The following is a 27,696-nucleotide window of genomic DNA, read 5'->3' on the forward strand; positions in this document are numbered from 1 at the left end:
TATTTCTATATAATCGACAGTGAATGTGCCTGTCTCTTCATAATTCTATCAGTGAGCACGTTTCTTTAACCGTCGATCTCTTCGTCCGTCCCATTTTAATCTGAAAAAAAATCGCAAAAAGAAAGAGAAGTGAGATAAGGTGAGTGTTTTAAAAAAGAACAAAAAAAATATTTATATTGTGCGTGGCTTATATCGGTCCATTATTTATTTAGAAAATTCTCACGATTATAAAGTCATCTACGGAATACTGATCGCACCAGTGTTAAACGAGAGAGGAAAAAGAAAGATAGAACAAGTGCAACAAACTGAATACATATATGTATATATATATATCATAAGGAATATTGCAGATATAAATGCTGTACGTTCCTGCATAACGAATACTAAAGATACAATACTTAATTCAATGAAGAATTGTTTGAAGAATAGAACTATAAATAGTACTCTTATAAGAGTTTATTTTGCATCTTGAAAATTATTTAAAGTATTTTCATAGAGAATAATGTTTTATGTATACAAATAATAAGTATTATATATTTAAAGTTTTTAAAATAAAATGAAGATATATATAATAATATTTAGAGATGTTTAACATTAAAACTCTTAAAAATAATAGATTTTATATTTTTACAATTATTAAAAAATATATAATATGAAGATATTAGATATATGATATGATATTGAGAAATATATAATATAAAAACGTTTTTGATAAAATTAATATTGTAATTTATTATAGAAATTTTTATGCATGTATCTATTTATTTTTATAATATCACTTTAATTATAATTATATATGTAAAATAAATATTTAGATATTACAGATTAGTTATTTTAATTAAAAGTTTTTATTTTCCTGTTTTCCATTTCAACTATATAAATATTTAATTTGTCATTAAGCATCAACAAATTGTTTTTCTATAGAGTATTTAATATTGAAATAATAATATTGAAATAAAAATATTAAGAATATTTGAAAATAATATTTAAAAAAATAAAATTTTGTCAATAAATGAAAATTTTATTTTACATTGAAATATATATATAATTTTATATTAAAATTTATATAATAAATAATGAAAATTATATAATAATAATGAAAAATAATTAATTATGATAAAAAACAAAATATTTTTTATATATATTACATATATAATTATTTTACAATATCTATAATATTTATATATCTATAATAATAACAATAAATAAATCTATAATATAAATAAAAAAATAATCTATTTTTTTTATTAAAATTTAAAAATTTATTAAAATTTTTCATAGAAAATAATTAATATAAATATTAAATTTTTAGTATTTTTGAATAAAATATTATAACTATTATATATATTATATTATAAACTATTTTCTCTGAAATCAATGTAGATATAAACTTAAATGGTCTAAATGTTAATATTTTAGAATAAATTTTAAATGAATGGAATGAGTTTTTTATATGTGAAAAAAGTGAAATATTAATTTTTATTAAATAATGAAATTGAATTTAATAACATTTACAAATTTTTTTACCATATAATTTATTCCATATAATTAAAAATTCATAATGAAGAATACTTCATATAAAAAATTTTGCATTGCATATTTTAGTAAAATAAATTTTTTTTTATATTCTCTTATATAGAATATCCTGTGATTTAAAATAAAATTTTTGCATCTCATATAAAATATCCTATCTATAAAAAAACCAATTGTTATGCTTTCTAATTTTATAATGTTTTTACAATTTTTTTTTGTAGAAAAATTGTTGCAAATATATTATTAATAAAATACTAATAAATTAATTTTAAATTTAATAATAATACAATTTCTTTTTATAAATTAACTTATATAAAATTTTTTTCTCTTTTTTTTATTATATTTTACAATTTAAAAAAAAATATATAAAAATCGCTTTAAATATAACTCGCTTAAATATAATCAAACTAATTAAATCCAAAATAAATAAATTTAAATAAATAAATAAGCTAAATAATAAACTAAATAAGCTAATACATAAATGATTTATTAATAAATTTTGTATTGCATATATTATTTTGTTAAAAAAAAATAAATTAACAACATTCTGTAAGTAAAAAATAAAAATACCTTTATAAAATGTAATTTTTTATTTCTTCTAAATAATTTTTCACAAGGCAAAATATAAAAAACATCTTTATATTAAAACTACAAAATTTTTTCACCAATTCTATATTAATTATGCAATTTTTTATCCTTTATTACGCAAGAGAATTCTTGCTTCATGTGTTATTTCATTTTTCTTCGAGGAAGCAAAGAAGCAACTCTCGATGTCTCGATAATCGTTATGTTCGACTGTACAAGGGAACGTTCGATCGTTAGCCAGGTTCATAACGAAAAAAATTCCTATCAATTATCAGATCACTATGTGATATAATACATAGCAGTAAACTGGAAATAACACTACTATCTAATTATAAATAAAAAATAAATAAAAGTAAAAGAAAAATAAATTTTTATCTTTCTTTAACGAAATTGGCATTCCTTAAGTGAAACTTTTGTTGATTTAAACTAAATGTATATATCGAGTCACGATCTTATCTTACATGTCAGTTTTAACCAGCAAAACTTTTACAAGTTTTTGATCATCATATGAATGACAAGTATAGACATATACCAACAATATGAGTTGTTTTAAAATTAAAATTAATGTCCTTCGATAGTCTAGGATTTCATTGATGGTTTGAATCTTGAAAGATTGTGCGATCATCTTGTGATTTATAAAGATTTTTTTTCTGAAAAAATTTCTTGAAAAAATTATGTTATAAAGTTTTGATTTACAAATTGAAATAAATTTATATTAATAACATTGCTTTAATAAACATTTGTAATATATGTAATTTTTTAATTGTTTAATTATTATTTTTTAAATTTACTTTATTGATTTTTGATTAATAGTTGTAATTTTTGGTTGAATGAAAAATTATTATTATATTATAATTATATAATTACTATTATTATTATATTATATTAGAAGTTAAATTTTTACTTTTATTAATTATAGAGATAGCTATTTAAAAAGAATAAAAACAAAAAGAAGTAACCTTAGAAGAAATAAAGAAAGAAAATTTTTTTCATTTTTTTTAAATAGAATTAATTTTTTATTATTTAGATAAATATTATTTAACAAATATTTTTTTTAATAATTAATATTTAATATTTTTTATACTTAATAATTAATATTTTTTTTAAATAATGAAAAAATTATAACTATAATGATAAATGTTATATATATAACTAGATAAGTTTCACATTATTCATTTAATGTTTTTTTAATATTTAATTATTTTATTATTTATATTTATTATATTATTCATAAATAATATAAAATACACAATGCTGTATCTATTTAATTATAAATATTCAATTCGTATATAGTATGTATTATCGTATGTATAATTATGTATAGTATATGTAATCTATAGAATGATTTAAAATTTTATTAAAAATAAAAAATGAAATTATAAAATTTATTTGTATTTCATAAATTTTTAAATAAAATTTTTTTCAATAATAAAAATCAATGATAAAAAATGTTTAATATCATATTTTAAAATTTATTTTTTTTAAAAATATCCGATATTTCATGCATCAAAGCAAAATTATTATTTCTAAATTAAATATTAATTATTTCCAAAACAAAATATGAATATTTATTTCAATTATAATTTTTGTAATTTCTAATAATTTAAATAAAAAAAATTAATTTATTTATATAAAAAACAAAGAAATCATAAAAATATTTTAATCTAATTTTTATAATATATTATTTACTTGATTATATTTTATTATTTAATTTATTATATATTATTTAAAAATAAATTTACTTTTTAGATAATGTTGGTGCCGTTGGCCGTGGTACTTTTTGCAGCGTTGGTGTACGCCCAACCAGCTATAAATGAAATTCGGCCACAAAGCAACAGGCCAGGAAGATTCCTGTCTCTTCCTATACCTCAAAAATGTGCAAACCGTGAGTTTGAACATTGAGTGAAAATTTTTAATTTTGAAATTCTTTCTTAGTAAATACAATACTACCATATTTACATTTCTTGATATTTTTTATAAATGTTCTTAACTAATCCTTGAAGCTTAATTTAACAAACCTAACCTGAAATTTAAATTAAAATTCAAAGACTAAATTAATTATTAATAATAAATGTTATTTATATAACTAAATAAATTTCATATTATTCATTTAAATTTTTTTAATATTTAATCATTTTAAATAACATAATTTTTATAATGATTCAAATCAAACCTATTTAAATTAACAAAACGTATATAAAAATTCAATTTAATTAATATTTTTAATATTTTTTATTAAAAGTTATTAAAAAGTCCTTTTTTATTTATAAAAAATTATTTCATGTTTTATAAAACAAAATCAAAAATAATAAAATAATATATATATCACGGATACATTAGAAAAATTCTATATCTGAATTCTATATGAATATATGACTTTATAATAAGATTATAATGTTATATTAATTTATTTTTTAAATGAATTGTGAATATAAAAAAACTAAAAAATTCTAAATTCCTATTATAAGTTAAGATTGTTTTTTTCACATATATTATAATAATATTACATAATTCTCTCCAATAGAATTTCCGTCAAAATTCAATATTTTTAGTCACGATATACTGACAGAATATCCGTGACGATATTAGCGATAAACACAATTCCTTCCGTGGATTCGGGGTATTTAGATACCCTAGCACGTTTTCCAACAATTAAAAGAAATTAAGATTAAAGCTTCATGTACAAAACTCTCGCGCAATCTTATGATCATAAACAAAACATTCACTTCTTGTGCAAACAAATATATATAGTAGATTATTCAGTTTTAATTATATTACCGATGAAATTCTATTTTTCTTTTTATTAAAAAATTATATCAATGTGTATATATATATATATATTAATTTTATTACATTTATTTATATGTATTATATTAATTAATTATTAATTAATATTATTAATTAATTAATTAATAAAATACAAAAATATTCAATCATATTCAATAGATTTTATGCAAAATTTTATATCAATAAAGAAAATAATATCTAAAAAAAATTTTGTTGTTAAAAAGTATTTATTAGTTTCTTAATTATGATTCTATATGTATATATAATAAAAATGGTAAAAAGAATTAAATACAAAATACATATATATGTACAATATATTCAAATGAATAATTTTATTAATTTTATTTTACAATTTGTCTAATTTTTTAATAATCGTTCCATATATGAAGTAGATACTCAAAAGATACTTTCACATGATTTAAATGCAAGTTCTGATATTTAACTATTTCATGGGAATGATTTTTTTTTCATTCGCATCAACTTTTCAATTACTAGTAATAAAATTAATATATTTTTTTAAATTATAATTAAATATTATAAACCAGATCAATTTGATGATTATAATTTATATAATCCGATAATATAAACTGATTATAATTCAATTGCATTTTTTCATTTGATATTATTTAAAATCATTGTAAATTTTTAAATTCTTAATCATATTTATTATTTGGTTTTTTTATTGAGGTTTTTTCTCTCATTTAGAATTATTTGAAATCTAAATTTTAAATTATTTGAAACCATTTGAATTTTATTTAAATCTAGTATAAGTAAATAAATCTAGTTAGTTGATAGCTTATTATTAACAAATCATAGAATACAAGAATGTTTTGACTTTATGTTTAATGCACTTTCTCACGGTTAAGATGCAAAATCAAGAAACCGGCAGATATCTCGCAATCGTGCCATGATAATTAGCGAGAGGACGTGTAACAAGACGAAGTTAAGGGAGAGACACCGATTTGGGGTCAACGAGAGTCGACAGAATAGTTACGTAATTTTGAACAGGATGTTTCGTCGGCTTTGTTTTGACCAGCTCCTTGCAAATATAATGACTCATTCAACGTGAAATTATAAAAAACTTATTACCAATTGCCAATATTTTTTATAATTATATCATTTTTTAGCACTATTGTTATTTTGTTTTAAAAAGCTTTTTGTGCAAAGAGATTATGAAGATTATGTTTTATCAAAAATAATATTATATATTATTATTTTTGATTATTTTAATTATGCTTCTTTTTTCTTTCAAAAATTTCTTCAAAGATTTTTTTTATTTTTTTTTTTAAATTTGTAAGAATTATTTTATAAAATCATTATTGATCGTATTTTAAAAAATTTGTATGTTTTACTCTTAACATTAGATGATATTTGGTACCATTATTAATTTTTCTTTTTGTATTATAATTTTGTATTATAATTTCGTATTTTTTTTAGTATTTTTATAGTATTTTCTTTGATTTATTCTAAATAATATATTTATTGCAATAATCTAAATTTTTATTTATAAAATGATTTTATTTTACATATTCTTTTTATTTGTAAAAATATTTTTCACTTTTTATAAAATTTTTTTTAATACTTATACTATTTTACATGTTTTTTAGCTATGTTTATTTGGAATTTTATTTTTATATAATTATATAATTTTATTTTTATAAATTTTATAATTAATTCCAATATATATATATATAATAATTTCAATATAATAATCAATTGCTTTTTATTTTTATGTTTGTTTTTTAAATTATTATATTATATAATTATTATAATTATTATATACTATTATTATATTATATAATAATTATATTATAATTATTATATTATATAATTATATTACAAATTTTTTAAATTATTTCATTATATAATATTATATAAGATTAATCTTATAAATTTATTTAATTGATCTAATCTTATAAATTTTTTTTAATTTTATTTTAATCTATTTTCAGCGATATATAGAAATTTATTAAATTTTTTAAATAATCTTTATTTTAAATCTATTTCAAAATAATAATATTATAATATTAATAGCAATGAAAATTACAATGCTTTATCTTTTTAAATAATTTTTATTCTGAATCTATTTCAAAAATAATAGCAATAAAAGTTACGATGTCATATATATATATATCATATATATATATTTTCTTCTATATTCAAGAATCTGCTTTGAGAATACATTTTTATATTTAATTCATTTTTTTCATATTAATCTCTATTTCTCATTCGTGTGTATCTTAACTAGGAGGCCACTAACTAGAGATATATCTCACTTTCAAAAAATTTATATAAAACTTAAAACTATTCGTTGAAGCAAATATTCTATGCAATTGATTATCATTATTGCATATTCCAAAGTATTCAATAGAACAAATTATAAAAACATTGAAGCAATATATATGCAAAAAACATTTTGATTTTCAAGATTATATTCGATTTCAAGGCATAATTTTGCTTAGCTGACATAAACTGAAATGGCATTTGTTGTGATGTGTTAACGTATGTTTCCTATTTTTCTTTGACATTTATCTCAAGCAATAAGTTTTTTACTGAAACATGAAGAAATATGCAGAAACAATTATTAGTACCTTTCTCAAGAAACATAACATTAACAGAAAGTTACTTATTGTCGTTTCACTAAGACTTTATACTTGGAATCAAAAATGATCTATACTAAATCTAAACTTATTTAATTTTAATTCTAATTAAATAGATTAAATTCGCCGATTGGATGAAAAATGACAATTGTTTTTCATTTATTTATTCGTTTATATAATTAATAAGAATTATTCAATTGTATAAGTTTTTCTATACAAGATATTACAATTCGGATAAATATCACCAATATATTTGAATATCACCAATATATTTTGAATCATTTTATCTCTTGAGTTAATTTTATTATTTTTATTTTAAAAAAAAACAATTTTAATCATTTTTTTTCTCTTATTTATATTTTCAAGAAAGTATTCGAAACATAAAAATATTAAATATTATACATTAAAATACTATATAATAATATTATATAATATATATAAAGATTATCATAATGAAAGATATTAGAAATTTCGAAATTCATAGTCTCATTTTCATATTTAATCACGTGAAAATTATTTCTGTCGCAAGAATGTAATGATATTCGGGTAAAATTATGATCGTCTGACATCCTAATGATTCACGTTTCAAACGTTCGATCATCTAGAATTGCATTCACTTGTTAATAACAATAACAAATTCTAATCTCGTGGTGGATCGATGAAATCATTCTAGATAAAATTCTTTCTTTAAAAAAAAAATCGCTTTTTTATATGATCACTTTTTAGGATTTCTAAAATCAAAAATATAATTTGAATTAAATAATGAAAAATATTTTATTTGATATATTATGTATCATTAATAATATTCCATATTTCATCATTGTAAACATTTAATATCAGTGACATTTTTTAAATAGAATTTAATTTTTTAAACATATATTTTTATACGTTTAAATATTTTTAATATTTATAATGTTTAAAATATTTATTTTTGATTATATTATTATATGTGTTTTCAATATTCATAATATTTAAAATATTTAATATAACTGGATAAAATCTCATAATTCCACTAATATTTTATGAGCATTTGAACTTTATGAGCATTGACAATAATAATTTCTAAAATTTTCATTTATATTGTGTTAATATTATTAATTCTTTATATTAAATTTTTTCTTTGTTAAATCTATAGTAAAAAAAAAACATCAAAATGAATTTATAATAATAAATTACAATTAAGAATGAAAATAAATATGATATATCTTTCATAAATTATATATTTTGTTAAAAGATATTATAATTTTTAAATCGATAGAAATCAATAACAAAAATAAATAATTAATATTTGCTATATTTATGTAAGTTCATTAAACATTCATTAAACATTATTATCATACTGAGTCTAATATGCATATTATTAATTATCTCTTTAATTTTTTCAGAGATTTTTTATTATTTAAATTATCCAACTGTTTTTGTCACAATTGATTAGTAACGCAAAATTCTATATAATTATATATATTTATATATATATATATATATATATATATATATATATTTGAAGGAAGTTTTTTGTTAAATATGATTATAATTCTTTATTGCCATCTGAAACATTGAGTAATGAGAAATTCAAATTGAATTAAAGAATTTTTAACAATATCTCTTACGTATTGAAATTGATATTTCCGTTATCAAGATAAATTATATTATAAATTGTTATTTTAAAGATATCCAAATCAATATAATATGAGCTAAATAATGCTCTGGCAATTGATTTCAATAAAAATTCAAAAACTTTATATTTGTATTATCATAGACTTAGAAGAAGATTGTATTGAAAATTTAAAAGAGAAATATTGTTTGCTTAAAAAACTTAATTTTTAATTAATTAATTAATTCGTATAACATTTCGTAGATATTCTATATATTTAAATAACTAATAATTATATGTATTTATAATAAAAACATTACCAATAATAATGATTTAATTTAATTAATAGTAATTAATAATTAATAATAGAAGATACTTGTTGGTTGATTATTTTTTAGATTGTAAAAATTACGAATTAAATACAGAAACAATTTAATGATCATTCTTATACTTCATATATAATTTCCAAAATACATCAGTTACTTATTACTTGAAAGATTTTTTTTTATCATTTATATATATGTATATATACATAGTTATGTATAATAAATTCTAATAATGTTACATAATTTGTTACATAAATATAACATTAATTACACAATATGTATTTATCAATATAAAGTATACAAATTTAATTTATAAAAAAAATGTAATAAAATTAAAATTAAAGAATTCAAAACAGATAACTGAAAAAGTAATAAGATATTTTTTTATTATTAAGATTTTTAAAAGTTCTGGTATCACATAAAATAAGTAAAATAAATAAAAATTAGATATATACTCTCAATTTCACCATAAATTCTAATTATGTAAAATAACATTTAACATATGAAATTTAAAGAAAACTATCTCTTAACTTTCTTAGAATTTATATTTCAGGATTAATATATGATATATTGATTACTTGATCATTTGAAAGTTCATTACATCAATTACATATTTCTGATAAAATTTAAAATTATCATAAAATAAATAAAATTATATTAATAAATGAAAACAATAAATAAACACAAAAAATAACATAATCAATATATATTCAAGTTTATACAAGTTATATCAAGTTTTTATACAAGTTAAATACAAAAATGTAAATATATTTTAAATTCAATTACTAGTATAACATCATCATTAAGCCTAAAATCTTAAATTATTTAAAAGAAATTCAACTTTATAATAAAATATAATTAAAGAAAATTAGATCAAATTTATTGTTAATGACCTAATTATTAATGCGATTTGATTAAAAAAAAAATTTTTTTTAATTATTTTATTTTATCGGTATTCTTTGTTATGTAAAAATTATTATACATATACATATAGAATATTTCAAGTAAAATTTATGAAAATTAATATCGAGTGAAAGTAAACAGTTACGTTAAAAGCACTAGGTGCGTCCTCTTATGTCAATCTTAAGACATACTATTAGAAAGTTAATGAAATGATCCATAATAAATTAAAAAAAAGATTCAATAGCTCATAGTAAATGTTATTTTTTTACTTCAAAATAATTTCGAATAAACGAGTAATATTGTTAAACCGTTAATTTTTTTTTTTATTCAATCGTAAACATGAATATTTAATGAATCACAATAGGAAAAAAAATTATAACATTAACAATAATAAAAATATAAATTCTTATCTATTCTTATTGAATATATTCAATAAGTAATTGTTCTTATTCATTATAAATAAAACGTTAGTTGAATTAACCAGAAATTAAATATTAATTCATAAAATTCAATGACTCTAATGATCAAAATCGTTGATCAAAATTATGTAACATTATTGGTCCTTAACTTGTTGGTCTTACAAGTCCTTAGATTGTCGTTAAATTACTTATGACAGTACAGCTGACCAATCATGTGTCGCAACATATACTTATATAGTTGTCCAACTAACAACATCACAAAAGGCCGATGCTTCGCCGCCATGAAAATGTCAAGAATTGTTGCGAAACGAAACAACAATGTACCACAGAGATAATTCCAGCATTGCTCGTTATACTGGCTTGTAATGACCACTCTTCAAATGATAGTTTATATCTATTTTCACATGGATGCTAATTTCGAAGTAAATTTCGAATTCAATAAATTATTTTCTTTGTCCATAACGTTTAATCATTTTGTGATTCTGCTCTTTTATAACGATTTTAAACATGGTACATATAATTTTGTTTCTAAAAATTATGTATATTTTTATAATTGTGTAACTTTCTTTTTTCTATAAATATCTCAAAATTTCATATCTTTTTTTTTTACAAATACTTAACAATTAATTTTTCTTTTATTAAAAAATTGGCCTTTGAAAATAAATATATATAAATATATATATATATAAATACAAATATATAATATATATATAAGTAATAGAAAAAAAATAATAATAAGTAATCTTTCATATAAATACGAAAATTATTTGAAATTTAATTATCATTATGTTCATAATATATATATATATATATATATATATATATATATATATATATATTAAATATTAATAAATATTAGATAATATATGTGATTATACAAAAATTTCAATTTCACTTAATAATTTAACATTAAAATTATTATTTATATTATTTTTATTTAGTTTTAAATAGTAACATACTATTTAATCTTCTAATCTTACAATTAATATTAAAATATAAAAAAAAGATTAATTATTTATATATTATATATTATACATTAATTAATTAATTTCATATTGCATCGTTTATTAATATATTTTTGAATAATAATGAAAATTGCGTATCCAAGTGAATATATATAACTGAGAAAGATGATGTAGGAAAAGAAAACCTGTTATTCTTGGTCATGAGACGAATCGAATCTCGACCCATTGACTTAAATTGCGGGAATAAGTTTCACCTCCGTCTTGACTTTCGTTTTCTTCGCATCTTTGATCAAAATTATTTTTATATTTCGCATTTTTACTGTTTATTTATGAAATTTGACATATGTTACAAGATTTTTCATTTGAAACATCATTCAAATATTAAAATATTAATTAATATTTTATAAATATTTGATTTATGATTAAAAACGTAAAAGTACTATTAATAATCAAAAGTAATGAATTAAATCGAAAAAGAATAGATTAACACAATATTTAATAATTGCATTTTACTTTATTTTTAATTTTATTTCTCTTTATTTTTATCAATAATTTTTAAATTAAATTTCATTTATTTTTACAATATAATCTTGGAAATGAACAAATCATTTTTTTATATCGAAATTAATATATATAGAAATCATTTCTGATCAATTAGAGGTAATTTATAATTTATAATTATATTAATTTATAATTTTTTTAATTAATTTAGATAAATTTTAACTATAAGTAAATAAACGATCATATTTTTTATATTGTAATATTAAATAAAATATTAATCCTAAGTTAACTCTAATATAATAACATTATAATTAATAAACATTAACATTTTAATATCTATTTTAATTATTTTTTAAAAAATTGTTCTAAAAATCTTATTTTTATATAAAAATACAAAAGAATTGAGTTCGTAGAAAGGATTTATTATTAATATATTTATTATAATTTATTATTATATTTATATTTATATTTTATTATTTATAAATTATATAATTATATTTATATAATTTATTATTAATTTATTATATCTTTTATCTTCTTGGAAAAATATGTACTTACTATGCGTCAAAAAAGAAGTATTGTACGCTTTCTTTTTCTCTTTTTAAGAAATGTCAAACATCTCTCACGTTCTGTTATCTGCAAATATAGTCTGTAAATATTAACCATTTCGTTCGCATAAATTAAACGTTTCTGAAATCTTTCGACAACGCTATTATTAAACAAACACGTGCAGGTCGTGACACGTGAAAGCGAGAGCTTTCCATTCCTTTGACACACCTCTTATTTGAAGAACCACTTTAAAATCTTATAAAAATCATGCTTGTTACTTATAACATTCATTTTCATTTATCTCTTTTTTTTTTTTTTTTTTGCTTTTTTTGCTCTTTTTATGACAATTTTATTCACAATTAAATATTATATATTTTTATCATTTATAAATTTTAAAACAAATTGATTGCATATTAAGTTACTATATTTATAGTTATCACAGTATAATATAATTTTTAAAATATTATTTTAAAGTAAATGTATTATATTTGATTTAATTTTTGAATAACAAGAATATTAAATTACATATAAAATATTTAAATATTGAATTATTATTATAATTATTATAATTTGAAAAATTATTACAAATATATATAATGATGAATATTTTTAGAAATAAATTACAAATTAAATCGAAATAAATAAATTAAATTAAATTTTATTGACACTCGAAAATAATACTTAATTAGTAAGATATTTAAAATTTTAAATATCATTAAAATTAAAATTAAAAAATTTAAATAAAATAGTAATTAATTTAAATTTATTATAAACTAGGATTTTTTTCGAAATTTCTTATAATTTTTAAAAAGAAATATTTTACTTGTTATTATTATCTGATTCATACAAAAAAATTAAATAAATATAAAATTAAATATTTTTATACGAATGGAAAAAACTGATGTAAGTTCTTGAAATGAATTGACATGCAAATATGCAAATATGATCATAAATGATGCCGAAAGGGAATGTGAAAAGTGACAAATATCTACTATCCATAATTAATGAATTCTACTTTCTCCGTCTTAAATTGACTATTGATATTTTATTTGACTAACAATCAAGTGAGTTTGTTTAAGTTGTTTTTTCATTATTAAACAAACACTAGAAAAAATAATTAGAAATATAAATATTTAAAAAATTACAAGATTATATATAATTATTAATAAAAATTTTAATTTATAATTATTTTATATGATTTTAAATTTGTATCTTATATATATATTTTATATATTGTATCTTATATATGAATAATATATTATATACATATATATAAATATATATATATATATATATATAATATATCATTTGCATTATCTTCCAGGATTATTAAAAAAATTTAATTTTTGGAGTTTTTTTTGGATAGACATGTAAAATTTACAATTATAATTTTCATTTTTTTATAATTAAAAAATTTTTAATTATAAAAAAATGAAATTATATAATTTTTGAACTTAAATAATTAAGTAATCTGTATAATTAAGTATTTTCTTCGAAAATTACTTTAGAAAGGAAGAAAATAAAAAATATGCATGTATTGTTATTTTATATTTTTACCAATCTCATTACTTTCTTACCATATTGCGTATATTAGTAATTTTTAAATGACATTTTTATTTTACTATTCATTAAACAAAAAAATAAATGAAAGATTTTATAAGAATTCATTAAATGAAAACAATAAATATAATAATTCATTTATTATAATGTTTGACACGCTTAAAATTGACATATACACCATATAAATCTTAAGAATACAATAAAACCAATTTTCAAAGAGAGAAACCGTTGGTGGATTTCAAAAGAAAAGAATCAAGAGGTCGATTTAAATGATCATCGTTCCTAGTTCCTTGACACAATGGTGAAACGTACGAATGCTTCTAAGGCATAAATGTTTAATGAACGGTGATATAACGTTCGTTAATTATGAATGTAAAAGAAAATCGAAAGAAGATAAAGTGGGAGGGATTAAATTTTTTTCTCATAAACCTCCATTAAATACAAAAGCATGTTCACGAGAAAATAAAGAAAAATAATCTCGTGAAACATGACAGTCTATTTAATGTCATTTTTGTTTGACCTCTCGTCTTATGACTCTTTTATATACCAATATATATTAGTACATATTATATGAATCTTTTAAATGCAAAATATCATATCTATTAAATTACTATATACATATTAATTTTTGTTTGTATGTTTCTTAAGAGAATATCAAAAATTATGATTTTATATGATTTATTGATATAAAACCTAAATAAATATATATATGTATCTAATCAATAATAATATATTTTATTTTATTTTTTGAGAGAGAAAGAAAAAGAGAGAAATAACTTATATAGTACATAATTTTTTTTTAAATTTTCCTTTGAAAATTTTTATAAAAAATTATGTACATAGTATTTTTCTTTCAAAACAAATTTTTTAATTTAATAAAAGAATAATAAAGAAAGTAAATATACCAGTACTTTTATAAAATTTCTTTAAATTTCAGACAGTCTCATTCATTAAAGAATAATTTTAATTCTAAACAATTATCAAATTATATAATATTATATAATTTTCTAAATAATTTATATTGCATATTATATTATATTAAGAATCTTAAAATTTTATATTCAATCAATTAATCAATATTTCTTTATCATTTTGATTAATTTACATTTAAAATCTAATTTTGTAATACAATATTTAAAAATTGAAAATTAGAAAAAAATAGTAATAATATTAATTTTAGATTTCTTTAGAAATTGTAATTTTATAATAATATTTTTATTTCTTAAAAAAAATTGAAAAATAGAAATAGAAAAAAAAATCACTAAAAAAAAATTGATATAAAATATAATATATACATAATTATTTCAATACTTAGTATATATATATATATATATATATATATATATATATATATATATATATATATATGAAAGTTATGTATCAAATATAAAAATCTTTGACGATATCGATTACATATAATATAGTCAAATAGTAATAACGAATGTAGAAAAGTAATTTACAATAAATATATAAAATAAATTACTTATAATGATAATGAGACTATGAATAATAATAAAGGTAAAAAGGTGAATGTTTCTTTTAATCATCATATCAATAATTTATAATGATGATAAGATTAATAATAAAGATATAATAATAAAGATGAACATTTTTTTAAATCTTTTTATCGTTCATAGAAGAAAAGAAAATTTATTGTCATTAAGAAATAAAAAAGAAGGAAACTTGAGTTACAAATGGCGGAAATAATTTCTCAAATATTATGAAGCGTACAATAGACCTGATCACATATGATATCGTAATTGTTTTTACGTTCATTGTTGCCAACATTCATTGTATAACTTAATGCAAGATTATACAAAAAGAAAGAGAAACGACATCAAATCTAGAAATATCTTACTATTAAGATGAAGAATCAATTTGATATTTAAAAAATTATATTTGTTTTACAAATTATTTAATCAAGAATAATCAATATTAAAAAATGTTTTAATAATTATTATTTAATCTTATTTTAATTTTTAAAATTAATTAATTATAAATACTTTAATAAGTATCATTTTTTCTTTTTTTCTTTTTTTATCTTTCTTAATATATAATGCATCATATAATTTAATACAATTAAAATCTTTATTCTTCTTCATATTTTTAACAAACTCTTTTAAGATTTTTTGTTCTTTTTTTTTTATAACTTTTTTAAAATTAAAAAAATAATTTAATTTTATTTATTTATTCTTAATTATTTCTTAATTATTCAATTAAATAATTAAAAATATTTCTTTAAATTATCAAAAAACAAGAAAATATTTAAAATAATTTTTAAAACGGATAATGTAAGTAATTCGTACATAGTTATATTTCATATAAAATTAAATTAACAATCGACAAATAAACATTTTACAAGAATCACGAAATATTAAATATCAAATGTTCGAGGATATCTCTATTTGCATTTATTTCATCAAAATCATAATTTCTTATAGAAATTTCGTTGGATTGATTCCAGCAACAAAAATCACGAGCTTATTTTATAAATTATATTATAAATCTTGACATTTTTAATCTTTATTGATATGGTTGAAATAATTATTATTTCCAGTTCCAATGAAAAAATATTTATCGCGAAAAATAAATAGAATCAAAATTCTTTACAAATGAATAAATTTGATCTTATTACAATATTATTTGACAGATAATTTATTTAATTTTTAATACTTAATTATTTCTAATAAAATATAAACATAAAAAAATCTATTTTATATGAATTAAAAAAATACCCAAATTTTAATGAAATGATGTATTCTCTCTCTCTCTCTCTCTCTCTCTCTCTCTCTTTTATAATATTGAAAAATTATTATTAAATTATATTGGAGAATTGTTTTTTACAATTTCTTATACGTATAAAATTTTTTTAATTATACAGAATAAAAAAAACATTTCAATTATTACTAGATTCAATAGCAATAATCTAAATATCTAAATATAAAAAAATGACATTCTATTTAAACAAAAAAAAATGAAAATGATATTTTATTCATCGAGATTTATTCTCAAAATTTTTATAATTGTATCTTGTACATTATCTAATTTATAAAAAAAAAAAATTATATCGATATTGATAGTTTTTGAATAGATTTTAGATAGAACACTCTATATAATTTTATTGAAAAATTATTTCTTTATCTAATATATATTATTCCATAATAATATATATTATTCCATAATATTTATTTGTAAAATCCTTTATCAGTCAAAAAAAATACTTATTTATAATTATTTACTTCAAAATTTATTTTCCCATTATTTTATATGGAACAACTCAGCATATTTAAAATATTATTTTTTTACATAACATATATCAAAGAAAAATTGATTCGCAAAATTATTGTATTAGAGAAATAAAAATATTTATAATTATTTATTTCAATAATTTATTTTTTTCTCTCTATAGTTATCATTTCTCAAAAAGAAATTTCATCTGTAGCCTCGATTCTCAATTGAACAATCAATTTCTGCTTGGAAATCATTCAGAAAATCAAACCATTCTCGATGACATTCACCGTGAGATTCTCTTTTTCGTGATATGTCAGAAGGAACGAGCAATTTAATCGTTTTTTTCTCCTCTTTCCTCTTGTTCAATAGTTATTTTTCCATCGAAAAGATTACACGCGATTACTCCTCTCCAAAGTTAAATCTTATACTTATGCACACATCAATCATTCATTTGCTTGTAACATTATAAGCTATGAAAAATATATAATATGAGTGTAATAAATATATAATAATAATAATAATAATAATAATAATAATAATAATAATAATAATAATAATAATAATAATATACGTATATAGTGATGTAATTTTTGAATATATTAACAGATTTTAATATATTAGTATTAATTGATAATATTAGATTGTATAAATAGAAATTCACGATATTAATTTTTTATTAAATATATTATAAATATATGTGAAAATAATGTAATAATTCGATGAGGATTTAGTAAGTTTTTAATGTTTTATTTTACGAATAAATTATAACTATTATAACTATTATAACTATTATAATTTTATTTAATATTTCATATAAATATTTAGATACAAAAACTGGAAAATAAGAGACAACAATTAATAGAGAAAAGAATGATAATATGAAATTTCATTTATTTTTTATCGCTTTTTGGAAACTTAATATATTAAATAACTGAAATTTGACTTTAATCTTCATATATTCCTTTTTTATATTTAAGAACTTCAAATAAAAGAAATAAAAATTCTTTTCTTTATAACTTTTAAATTATACATAATAAAAAGATAATATACAGAATAAGTAATATTAAAATTTTATAATATCTATTTGAATAAAATAAAATTAATAAGTTATATTAATAAACGAAATGATTACTCCATCTAATAATAACGATAAAATTTACTTTTAAAATTTTGCTTTAAATAATTAGTTACTCTGAATCATTAAAAAAGAAATTTAACCAATTTAAAAATAAAAAAGAAGTTAATATCTGTAATTATTTCGAAAAAAATTAACAATATTTTATGCGGTATTCACAGGTTTTATCGTTATGATTACATCATATGAAATGTGTCAAATATCACAAGATACGCAACATACTATATTTTAACTAATATAATAATTTTCTTTGATATAATATTCAATGTGTTAAAAAATTGTTATAAAAAAAAATCATGATTGCCTTTGAAAAATTATACCATTATTTTTCCAAATCGATAATATTGTAAAGTTTCTAATTTATTTAAATATTTAATTATTTGTAATATGAACAATTCAGAAATAAAGATTGAAAAATCAATTTCAAAATTAAAAAAACAAATTTCAAAAAATTCCTCATTAAACTAATAATTTCCATAAAACCAATTTTTTTATAATTTTATTTTTCATCAAAGAAAAGTAATTATAGATGAATAGTAACTATTTTGATTATCATTTTCTTTTTTTGTCATATGAAAAATGATTGAGTTTTCTTATTTACCTAATATTATTTATGGAAATTATCAATTCTTCAAGTGGAGAAAATTAAAATTTTAATGGCATTCAAAAGAATATACATGTATGCGGTTTAAAGCAAAATCATGATGACCTGTAATAGTACTGCTGAATACGAGCAACCCTTTCGCAATCGAAACGTTAGGTTCTCATAATGAGATACACGTCGTAAATCGTCAACAAGAGAGACATTCCTGCATAATCAACAGGAAAAAATGTAAGACCGTTGACATTTAAGCAATAATCACGTTCAATCAATTATAGATTCATCTTATTTTTACACATAATAGTTATAACTAAATCATGAAACTTTTTCTTTTCATTTGATATTTGATTCTATTTTTTAAAAAGAATTTTTTTATGAAAATCTTATGATTAAATTACGAATATTTATACAAATTCAAATTTTTATAAATAAGATTATAAAAATGGAGCTAAATAAACATTTGCTTCATTTTTCAAACATCATAATGCATATTTTAGGTATTTTGTGACTTTTCATATATCTCATATATTAAAGTAAATTTTTATATATTCAAATTTTTCACAAATCCATAAATATCTACTTTACTATTCTAATGCAATCTATTTATGATCATAACAATTACATTTATTAATATCAATTAGAAAATAATAATAAACAAAAAATCTTATATTTATTTTTAAAAAATTTTTCAAAATTTTATTATTTTAATAACATAATCTATAGTGTATCATATCTACTGTATATTTTTATATTAAAAAAAACTCAATATTAAATTTCACATTAAATACGATTTTAATTCTCTTATACAATTTAATTAAATTTATAAGTAAAATTTCAAAAATTATCATTAACGCTAAAAAATCTATTAGAAACTAACAAATTTTGCAATTAAATTTTTAATAAATTAAATTTTGCAATAAATTAAAAATCAATTGATTATTTTATTTTAAATATAAAATTATAAAATTGTAGAAACTATTTATGTAACGAAAGTTTACAACTTAAAATTTATTACTTATCACTCATCAATAATCAATAATCAATTCATTAATCATTAAACTATTCTATTTAAGGATTACATAATTTATGCTAATTCGAATATTCCATTTTAAACTCGCATTAATCTACATGTACTTAATTAACTTATATCTTACATTCAATTTACAGGACCGAAAGAATTCAATTATAGAGGACACAACTATTTCTACAGCGGACATATTCCCGCTCACGCAAATCAAAGGGTGGATTGGTTGGATGCTAGAAACATTTGCAGAGAATATTGTATGGATCTTGTTTCAATGGAAACGCAAGATGAAAATAATTTAATCTTCAGACTCATTCAACAAAGTAAGCGATTTAAATATTTTAAAAAAATTTATCAAATTTCTTGATTATTTTATAGTAATAAAATCATGTAACTTGTTAGAATTCTTCAAATATTTTTATAAGAAAAAAATCTTTTATAGATAATTATTTTAATGAAATTTTTGTATAAATTCACAATATGAAAAAAATATAAAAACTATATTTATTTCAAATCATTAACTAACTAATAAAATTTCTCACATACAATTGATGCTTAAAATTTCATGCAAAAAAAAAGAAAAAAAAAGAATACAAATGAAAAAAAAAAATTATTTCAGAATTATTCAAGTTAATCTTCAAGTTAAAATTTTTTCTTTCGAAAAAAAATCAATCCATGGAACAAAAAATTTTTGCCGATCTGTATTTAATTATTCATGAGGAAAAACGAGGTCTTCCATTCAATTGAATAATCTTGAGGAGAATAATCACAAAAAGAAGAATGATTCATTAATGTACAATGCACAGGCACGTTTCACGAACAGTTGACGCGTGATCACGAAACGCTTTTACCTTCGGTTTCGTGCAGGCCTCAATGTATATCCCGATTGCATCGTAATTAACTCCTCTTCTGGTCTTTTTTTTTTTTGTCACTTCTTCACATAATTTTCATTTCGTAATATTCGTTTCACGCATATTTGCAATATTATTAAGAAATTATTAAGAAAGAGGTAGATATATATAGAAACGAATTTCTACATATTCTTTTCGTGTTTTTCATCAATGTATTTTTATCAAAATTTAAAAATCTGTTGAATAATAATTTCATATGAAATAAATAAATTATTATGAAATAAATAATTATTAAATAACTTACAATTTAGAAAGTTTTTGTCTTATTAACAAATTTATTATTATTATTATACAACAAAATTTATCAATATAAATAATATGAAAAAAAATAAATATCGATTTTCTCAATGCACATTGATAATTCAAATTATATTTTTTTAATTTCTTCTTTAGCTTAATTTTTTCTTTATAAAATATGTCTTTTTTTATGTATGTGCAATTTATATTATTATCAACTTTAATTATTTATTTTTTAAAAAATTATTATATAATTTAAACATAAATATGTATACTTATAATAAATAAAATTTAGTATACATTAGTGACAGGAAAATTTTGTCCTTATGTAACATAAAAAGAAATAATTTTTAAACAATTAGATTAATAGATAACTTTTTTATATAATTTAATTGTTTAATAAATATTAATACTAAATACATTTTGTCATGAAAAAAATCATATTTCATAAAAATTTCAAAAAAAATATTTAATAAAATATATTTATTTATTTTCCATCATGATGTGAGAAATTTTTATAAAAAAAATTTTAGGCTTTTATAATTTATGACAAAAATATTATCATTGAAAAAATATATACTCTTTGAAATATAATATTGAAGATATTATAAAAATAATTTTATTGAATGAATAAACAAATAAATTGTATTCTAATCATTCATCAAAGAAAATGAATTCAAATGATGAAATTTTATTAAAAAAAAGTGAAATTCTAGATTCATAACCGTTGAATTATCATCTTCCATATATAAAAAAAATTCTTGAAACTTCTTACATCATTGCATATGTAAAATAGCAACAGAAAAAACTTGTATATAATTATATAGTTTTCAAAAGATAAAAAAACCGCATTCTATAAATATTTTTTTAAACTTAAACAATATTCAACGGTATCATATAATATGACTTATTAAATTTTACATATTAATCAAAATGCATATGAAAACAAATTCATTTCATCAATGTCTTAGAGCTTAGAAAGTTTTATAACTGAGATAGAATCAAAGACAACAGGAACACAGAAGCAGGTTCGTGAACAATTTATTACCTGGTGTAACTTTCGTTCTTTAACCAACTAGATAGTATAGAAATTTCGAAACAAATGATCCATTGCCGACGATGCTTCGACTTCACGTTAAGTGGCTTGTAACATCACGTCTTCAACCGTAGTATTTCTTCACAACTGAAGAAAGTGAAAGACCAATCAGTAGTTTTATAGTTGGTTATTACGAGAACAATATTGTGGAAATATATTTTGATCGAATACTTCAAAAAACTAGAATCAATATTATTACATAAAACTGTTTTATAATTAAATATTATTATCCGTCATAATTATTTTGAAATATTATATAATATTTGATAAAAAAAACTTATAAACATCTTAAAAAAACAAAAACAAAGAATTTATTAATTTTGCAATTAATTATTGATTATATATAATTTTGAAATAATTCAAAAAATTTTCAATAAAATATCGATTTTATATAATAAAAAATAAAAAAAACAAAGATATAATATTTTTTTACAAATATAATTCTATAATTAAAGAATTCTATCTTTAAAAATTCAAAACTTTATTAAATAAAAAACAATCATTGATCATATAATTTAATTAACTAATTAATTATTAGCTATGACTATTTAAATATTTATAAAATCTATAAAATTATGTTTTATTCGATAACAATAACAAAATATATAAATTGCATAAATTTTTATTAATTATAATCAATAATTATTAAAATAATATTACGAAATAATATAAATAAAAAATTTTTTATTGAATCAAATATTTAAAAAAAAGAAAAATCTAAAATTATTATAATTATCTATTATTAAGAACAAATATTGAAATCGAATATGAAAAGATTATACAATTAAGCAGTTTTATAGTATTTTAATAAATAAAAAAATTCATTTTATGCATATATATCTATATAAATTTATCTGTAGTTGATTTGCATACAACTAATTACTTTTGCAAGTAGAGATACAATTTTCATTCATTGTCGAGAAATTAGAATCTCCACATTAGCAAGCCAACGACAGAATCTTCAAGGCGAAATGAAGGATCTTTTAAGTGGGTTGAGGCTGAATCTCATTTTTTTATATATATATATATATATATACAATTACATCACAGAACGTATTAATCATTTCTAACATACATATATGAGTGTATGTTACCACAAAATAATATAATCTGAAAATTAGTTGACATTTTTATAAAATAAAAATATGTTTTATTTTTTTGAAAGTTTTAAGATTTTCTATTTGCATAATAGAAATATAAATTTTATATTAAATACTTTTTTCATATTGAAAATTCATTTCTGAATATTTTAATAATAAATTTTCATAAAATTATTGAAAGAAAACAAATAAATTTTCACTAAATCGAAAATGATAAAATAATGATAAAATAAAATTTTGATATATCATTTTATATTATTTTTATATAAAAAATAAAGAAATTTATATAATACATATTTTTTACAATTTTAAATCAATTTATATTAAAATAAATTATTATTACATATATACACATTTTATAATATAAAATTTTTATTTTTCTAATGTGTTTACTATAATAAAAACTTATTTATATAATTTTTAAATATTTATTATATTTTTATTAAACTAAAAACTATATTATTTTATTATTTATTTATTTTATACATATATAATATATAAATTATTAAAAATTATAATCTACATTAATAAATTATTTTCTGCTTATCACAGATGATGTTCCTTATATTTGGACTTCTGGACGTCTTTGTGATTTCAAAGGTTGTGAAAATCGTCGTGACCTCGAACCTAAAGCTCTTTACGGATGGTTCTGGTCGGCCAACAGAAAGAAAATGTCACCAACAAATCAAATCCCTGAAGGTTGGTCCTTCAATCCATGGTCTCAAACTGGACACAAGAAAGTTAGACAACCTGATAACGCTGAATTTGATATAAATGGCACCAGCGAATCTTGCATGTCTATTCTTAACAATGTTTATAAAGATGGAATCAGTTGGCATGATGTGGCTTGCTATCACCAGAAACCATTTGTTTGTGAAGATTCCGAAGAACTTTTGAACTACGTGGCCAGCACTAATCCCAACATTCGCCTTTAAAGGCTTCGTGAATAAATAATCTACGTCATTAGCACCTGTTTTACCCGTTTCTCTTGTAGTTTAGACGAGACACGAATTAAAAACAGACAGAAAACAAAAAACGATCGTCAAATATTTTCTAATTAAATTAACTGTCTGTTTAATTTTAAAATATTGTTTCTGTCATATTAACATATTTACATATTAAAAGTTTAAATTGAATTTTAAATATTTAGATTTACTAAATGTAAAATAAAATATGACAAAATAATAATAAAAATAATTAATTATATATATATAGTTATTAAAATACACAGTACTTATAATTGAATATATAAAAGAAATAAGTTTGCTTTACTGATATAAAGACAATATTTATTATTTACAGATTAAATTACAAAATTTTGTATAAAAAAATTTGTATGAACTTCAATATTATTGAAAAACTATAATTATAATTTTTCAAAAGCATTTAATTATTTTTTTATTACAATACAAATATTACAATTATTATACATACATGTTATACATGTATTAAAAATATTTGTTGAGCAATCATAAATAGCATTGGAATGTGTCTCGTCGCTGTACTCTTCCTGCACTCATTTTTCAAAGAAATTCAATAATCTTTATACGTTATATTCAATTCGTAATTATGCTATCAATCAATAATAATATAAAGATATTTATTAATAGATATTTGGCAGACTCTGTACATTTATGAATAAACTTTAATTATAGGTATTTAAAAAATCCATTTATTTACCAAATCTTATAGACAAATTGAATAATTTATTGTTATATATATTAACTCATATATATATTACTCATATATATATTAACTCATATATATATTACTCATAATTTATATAATTTACTCATTTTTTGTTATAGTATTGGATTCAATAGTAGTAGATTCAAGTTGATCATATTTTTCTTCATTTTCTTCTTCACTAGAGATAGAATTATTTTGTTTCTTTCTTTTTTTAGTTTTAAACTTATTACGTTTTAATTTCATTTTATATTTACGCTTTCGAGGTAAAGATGTGGGATCTGTAAATGAAATATTTCATTAAAAAAATTATTAAAAAATAATACATATAACTAATTTTGTAATAATTTTTTCTTTATGCAATTTTATCTTTTTACTTTGATATTTTTTTACAATAGTTATAATTATAAATATATGATAAATTAATAAATTATCTATTTTTACTCTAAAAATTGACATTTATTTTTTTTATGTATAATTCAATATATGAAAAAAATAAATTGAAAAAAAATTTAATTTTATTAAAATTAACTTTTAATATAATAATAAAATAAAAACATTTTAAGTTAAAAGATGATTAAGATATTAATACATACGATCATCAGGAATATTCATTTGTTTTCTTAAAACAATTCGAACTTGTTTATTAATAATTTCTCTACATTGTACATCAAAACCACTTGGTAGCCAGCCTCTTTTTTCATCGCATTTAGTACCAGGTAAAGGATCAGGTAATTTTGCTAACATTTCTTGTATTTCATCCACAAGAACATCACAATACTATAAAAAAATCTTATATTTAAAATATAAAATATTCAAATAATTCATAAAAATAATAAAATTATAATAAACCTGATAAAACATTTGTCTTGAAGGAGGTATTGTTCCTTCTCGATAGATATACACATTTTCATGTAAATCCTGTTCTTTTTTAGAATTTTGTTCTTGACTCGGAGTTGTGTTTTGCACAATTGTTTTTTGTTTTGAAACTGGTGTTGATTTATATGGTAATGTATATTCTGAATAATTTCTTTTACATTTAACAGTTGATGTCAAACCATCTAAATAAAATAAACAATAAAATAATTAAAATTATTATATTATATTACTAATAGTAATATTTGAAAAACTTACGCATAGCTCTCACTCTATAATCTAAAATTTGATATATTCTGGCAGAAATGTCATTTCTTGGATCATATCCTAATTTTACCCATAGGATTTTCCATGGACCATTTACAAAGTAATATGACACTGCAGGTAATAAAATTTTTAATTGTTGAGAAGAAAATTTAGTTTTATACATGATTGCATTCTTTGACCAAATTGGTCGTTCCTCAAAAATTTGATGTATTTGTTCAAAATGTACATTTTGAATAAATTTAACTTTCATGGCAGTTTCTATGCCTGCTGGTGCTTTAGAAGGAACTGCCGGTGTCGAAAAATCAACAAAATTCAAAAATCCCGCTCGTCTTTTTCTAGTTTTTTCTGGAGATGAATTTACTTCAGTTTTTGGTATATATTGTTGTACTGTGTCCATTCTGCTGAACGCAGCTGGTGGTAAAAAATAAGGCACATCATTCTTTAACCAAGAATAATGTGGCATATTACTGGGATAAATTTTGTCATATATACATTCTAATTTTTTTGAATCTTCTTTGCTTTGAGTTATAGGTAAATATTGAAAATCACAAAGATCTGAAAAATTATATTATATAGACTTCTTAAATACAATATGAAAATATTTCAATAAATTAAATTCTTTCCATTTTATGTAATATTTACTTGTAAATTTAAATTCTGTTTCAACTCGACCTAAAATTTGTAACTCTGGGAGTTCATAGTCTTTATCTTCTGAAAGATCCTCATATTTATTACGATCAAATGTTGGTGCTATATTTTTTTTATACTTTGATAAATTTACATCATTTGCATCTAAAGATAGATCTTCTAATTCTTTGATATTTTCACAATATAAATTCTCATGAGAAGGACCAGGTACAGCATCATCTAATATATTAAAGCTGCAACTTTGTACTTGATCAATTAATTTAGTCATAACTTGATCTTGTTGATTTTTATCATTGCATTGAAATGCATTTTGAATTTCTGATAAATTCATTTTATCTACATTATTTTTACTATCTTTATTATCAGTCATAAAATTATTTGTTGATTGTTTTTTTTTTTGTTTGATTTCATCTTCTTCTAATTTTTTTATTCTAGATTTTTTAATTCTAACTCTAAGCAAAAAACCATTAGTTTTATGTCTATCAGCACAAGTTGGCTTACAATAAATATCTTCTGGTCTAAATCTTAATTCTAAACGTCGATTTGGAGTATTCACGGCCTA

General features: G+C 18.7%; 2 protein-coding genes across 3 annotated transcripts in view; one reads left to right on the plus strand and one right to left on the minus strand.

Moving 5' to 3' along the window:
* Window positions 1-25,324, plus strand: LOC108000151 (uncharacterized). 2 transcript variants are annotated; one of them, XM_062081574.1, is made up of 5 exons: window positions 36-139; window positions 213-361; window positions 3,868-4,003; window positions 20,457-20,636; window positions 24,210-25,324. In XM_062081574.1, the coding sequence occupies exons 3-5, from the start codon at window positions 3,871-3,873 to the stop codon at window positions 24,590-24,592; spliced, it is 696 nt and encodes a 231-aa protein (XP_061937558.1). In that variant the 5' UTR covers window positions 36-139; window positions 213-361; window positions 3,868-3,870; the 3' UTR covers window positions 24,593-25,324. The 2 variants fall into 2 exon arrangements, with proteins under 2 accessions (XP_061937557.1, XP_061937558.1); XM_062081573.1 differs by lacking the exon at window positions 213-361 and having other exon boundaries at window positions 1-139.
* The window catches only part of LOC108000150 (general transcription factor 3C polypeptide 5), a 3,389-nt gene continuing 994 nt past the window's right edge, over window positions 25,302-27,696 (minus strand). The window contains exons 3-7 of the mRNA XM_017060351.3: window positions 27,129-27,693; window positions 26,478-27,041; window positions 26,196-26,404; window positions 25,940-26,123; window positions 25,302-25,624 (exon numbers count right to left, since the gene is read on the minus strand). Coding sequence (XP_016915840.1) covers window positions 25,446-25,624; window positions 25,940-26,123; window positions 26,196-26,404; window positions 26,478-27,041; window positions 27,129-27,693 — 1,701 coding nt within the window. The 3' untranslated portion in view covers window positions 25,302-25,445. The remainder of the gene's footprint in view (window positions 25,625-25,939; window positions 26,124-26,195; window positions 26,405-26,477; window positions 27,042-27,128; window positions 27,694-27,696) is intronic.

The sequence above is a fragment of the Apis cerana genome, linkage group LG11 (assembly GCF_029169275.1).
Source record: "Apis cerana isolate GH-2021 linkage group LG11, AcerK_1.0, whole genome shotgun sequence".
Taxonomy (NCBI): Eukaryota; Metazoa; Arthropoda; class Insecta; order Hymenoptera; family Apidae; genus Apis; species Apis cerana.

Bases quoted from the DNA above. Each gene is read 5' to 3' on its own strand.
- LOC108000151 (XM_062081573.1), top strand. From the start codon at position 3,871: ATGTTGGTGCCGTTGGCCGTGGTACTTTTTGCAGCGTTGGTGTACGCC. The intron at 4,004-20,456 runs GTGAGTTTGAAC...TTCAATTTACAG, and splicing joins ACCTCAAAAATGTGCAAACC to GACCGAAAGAATTCAATTAT. The intron at 20,637-24,209 runs GTAAGCGATTTA...TGCTTATCACAG, and splicing joins CTTCAGACTCATTCAACAAA to ATGATGTTCCTTATATTTGG.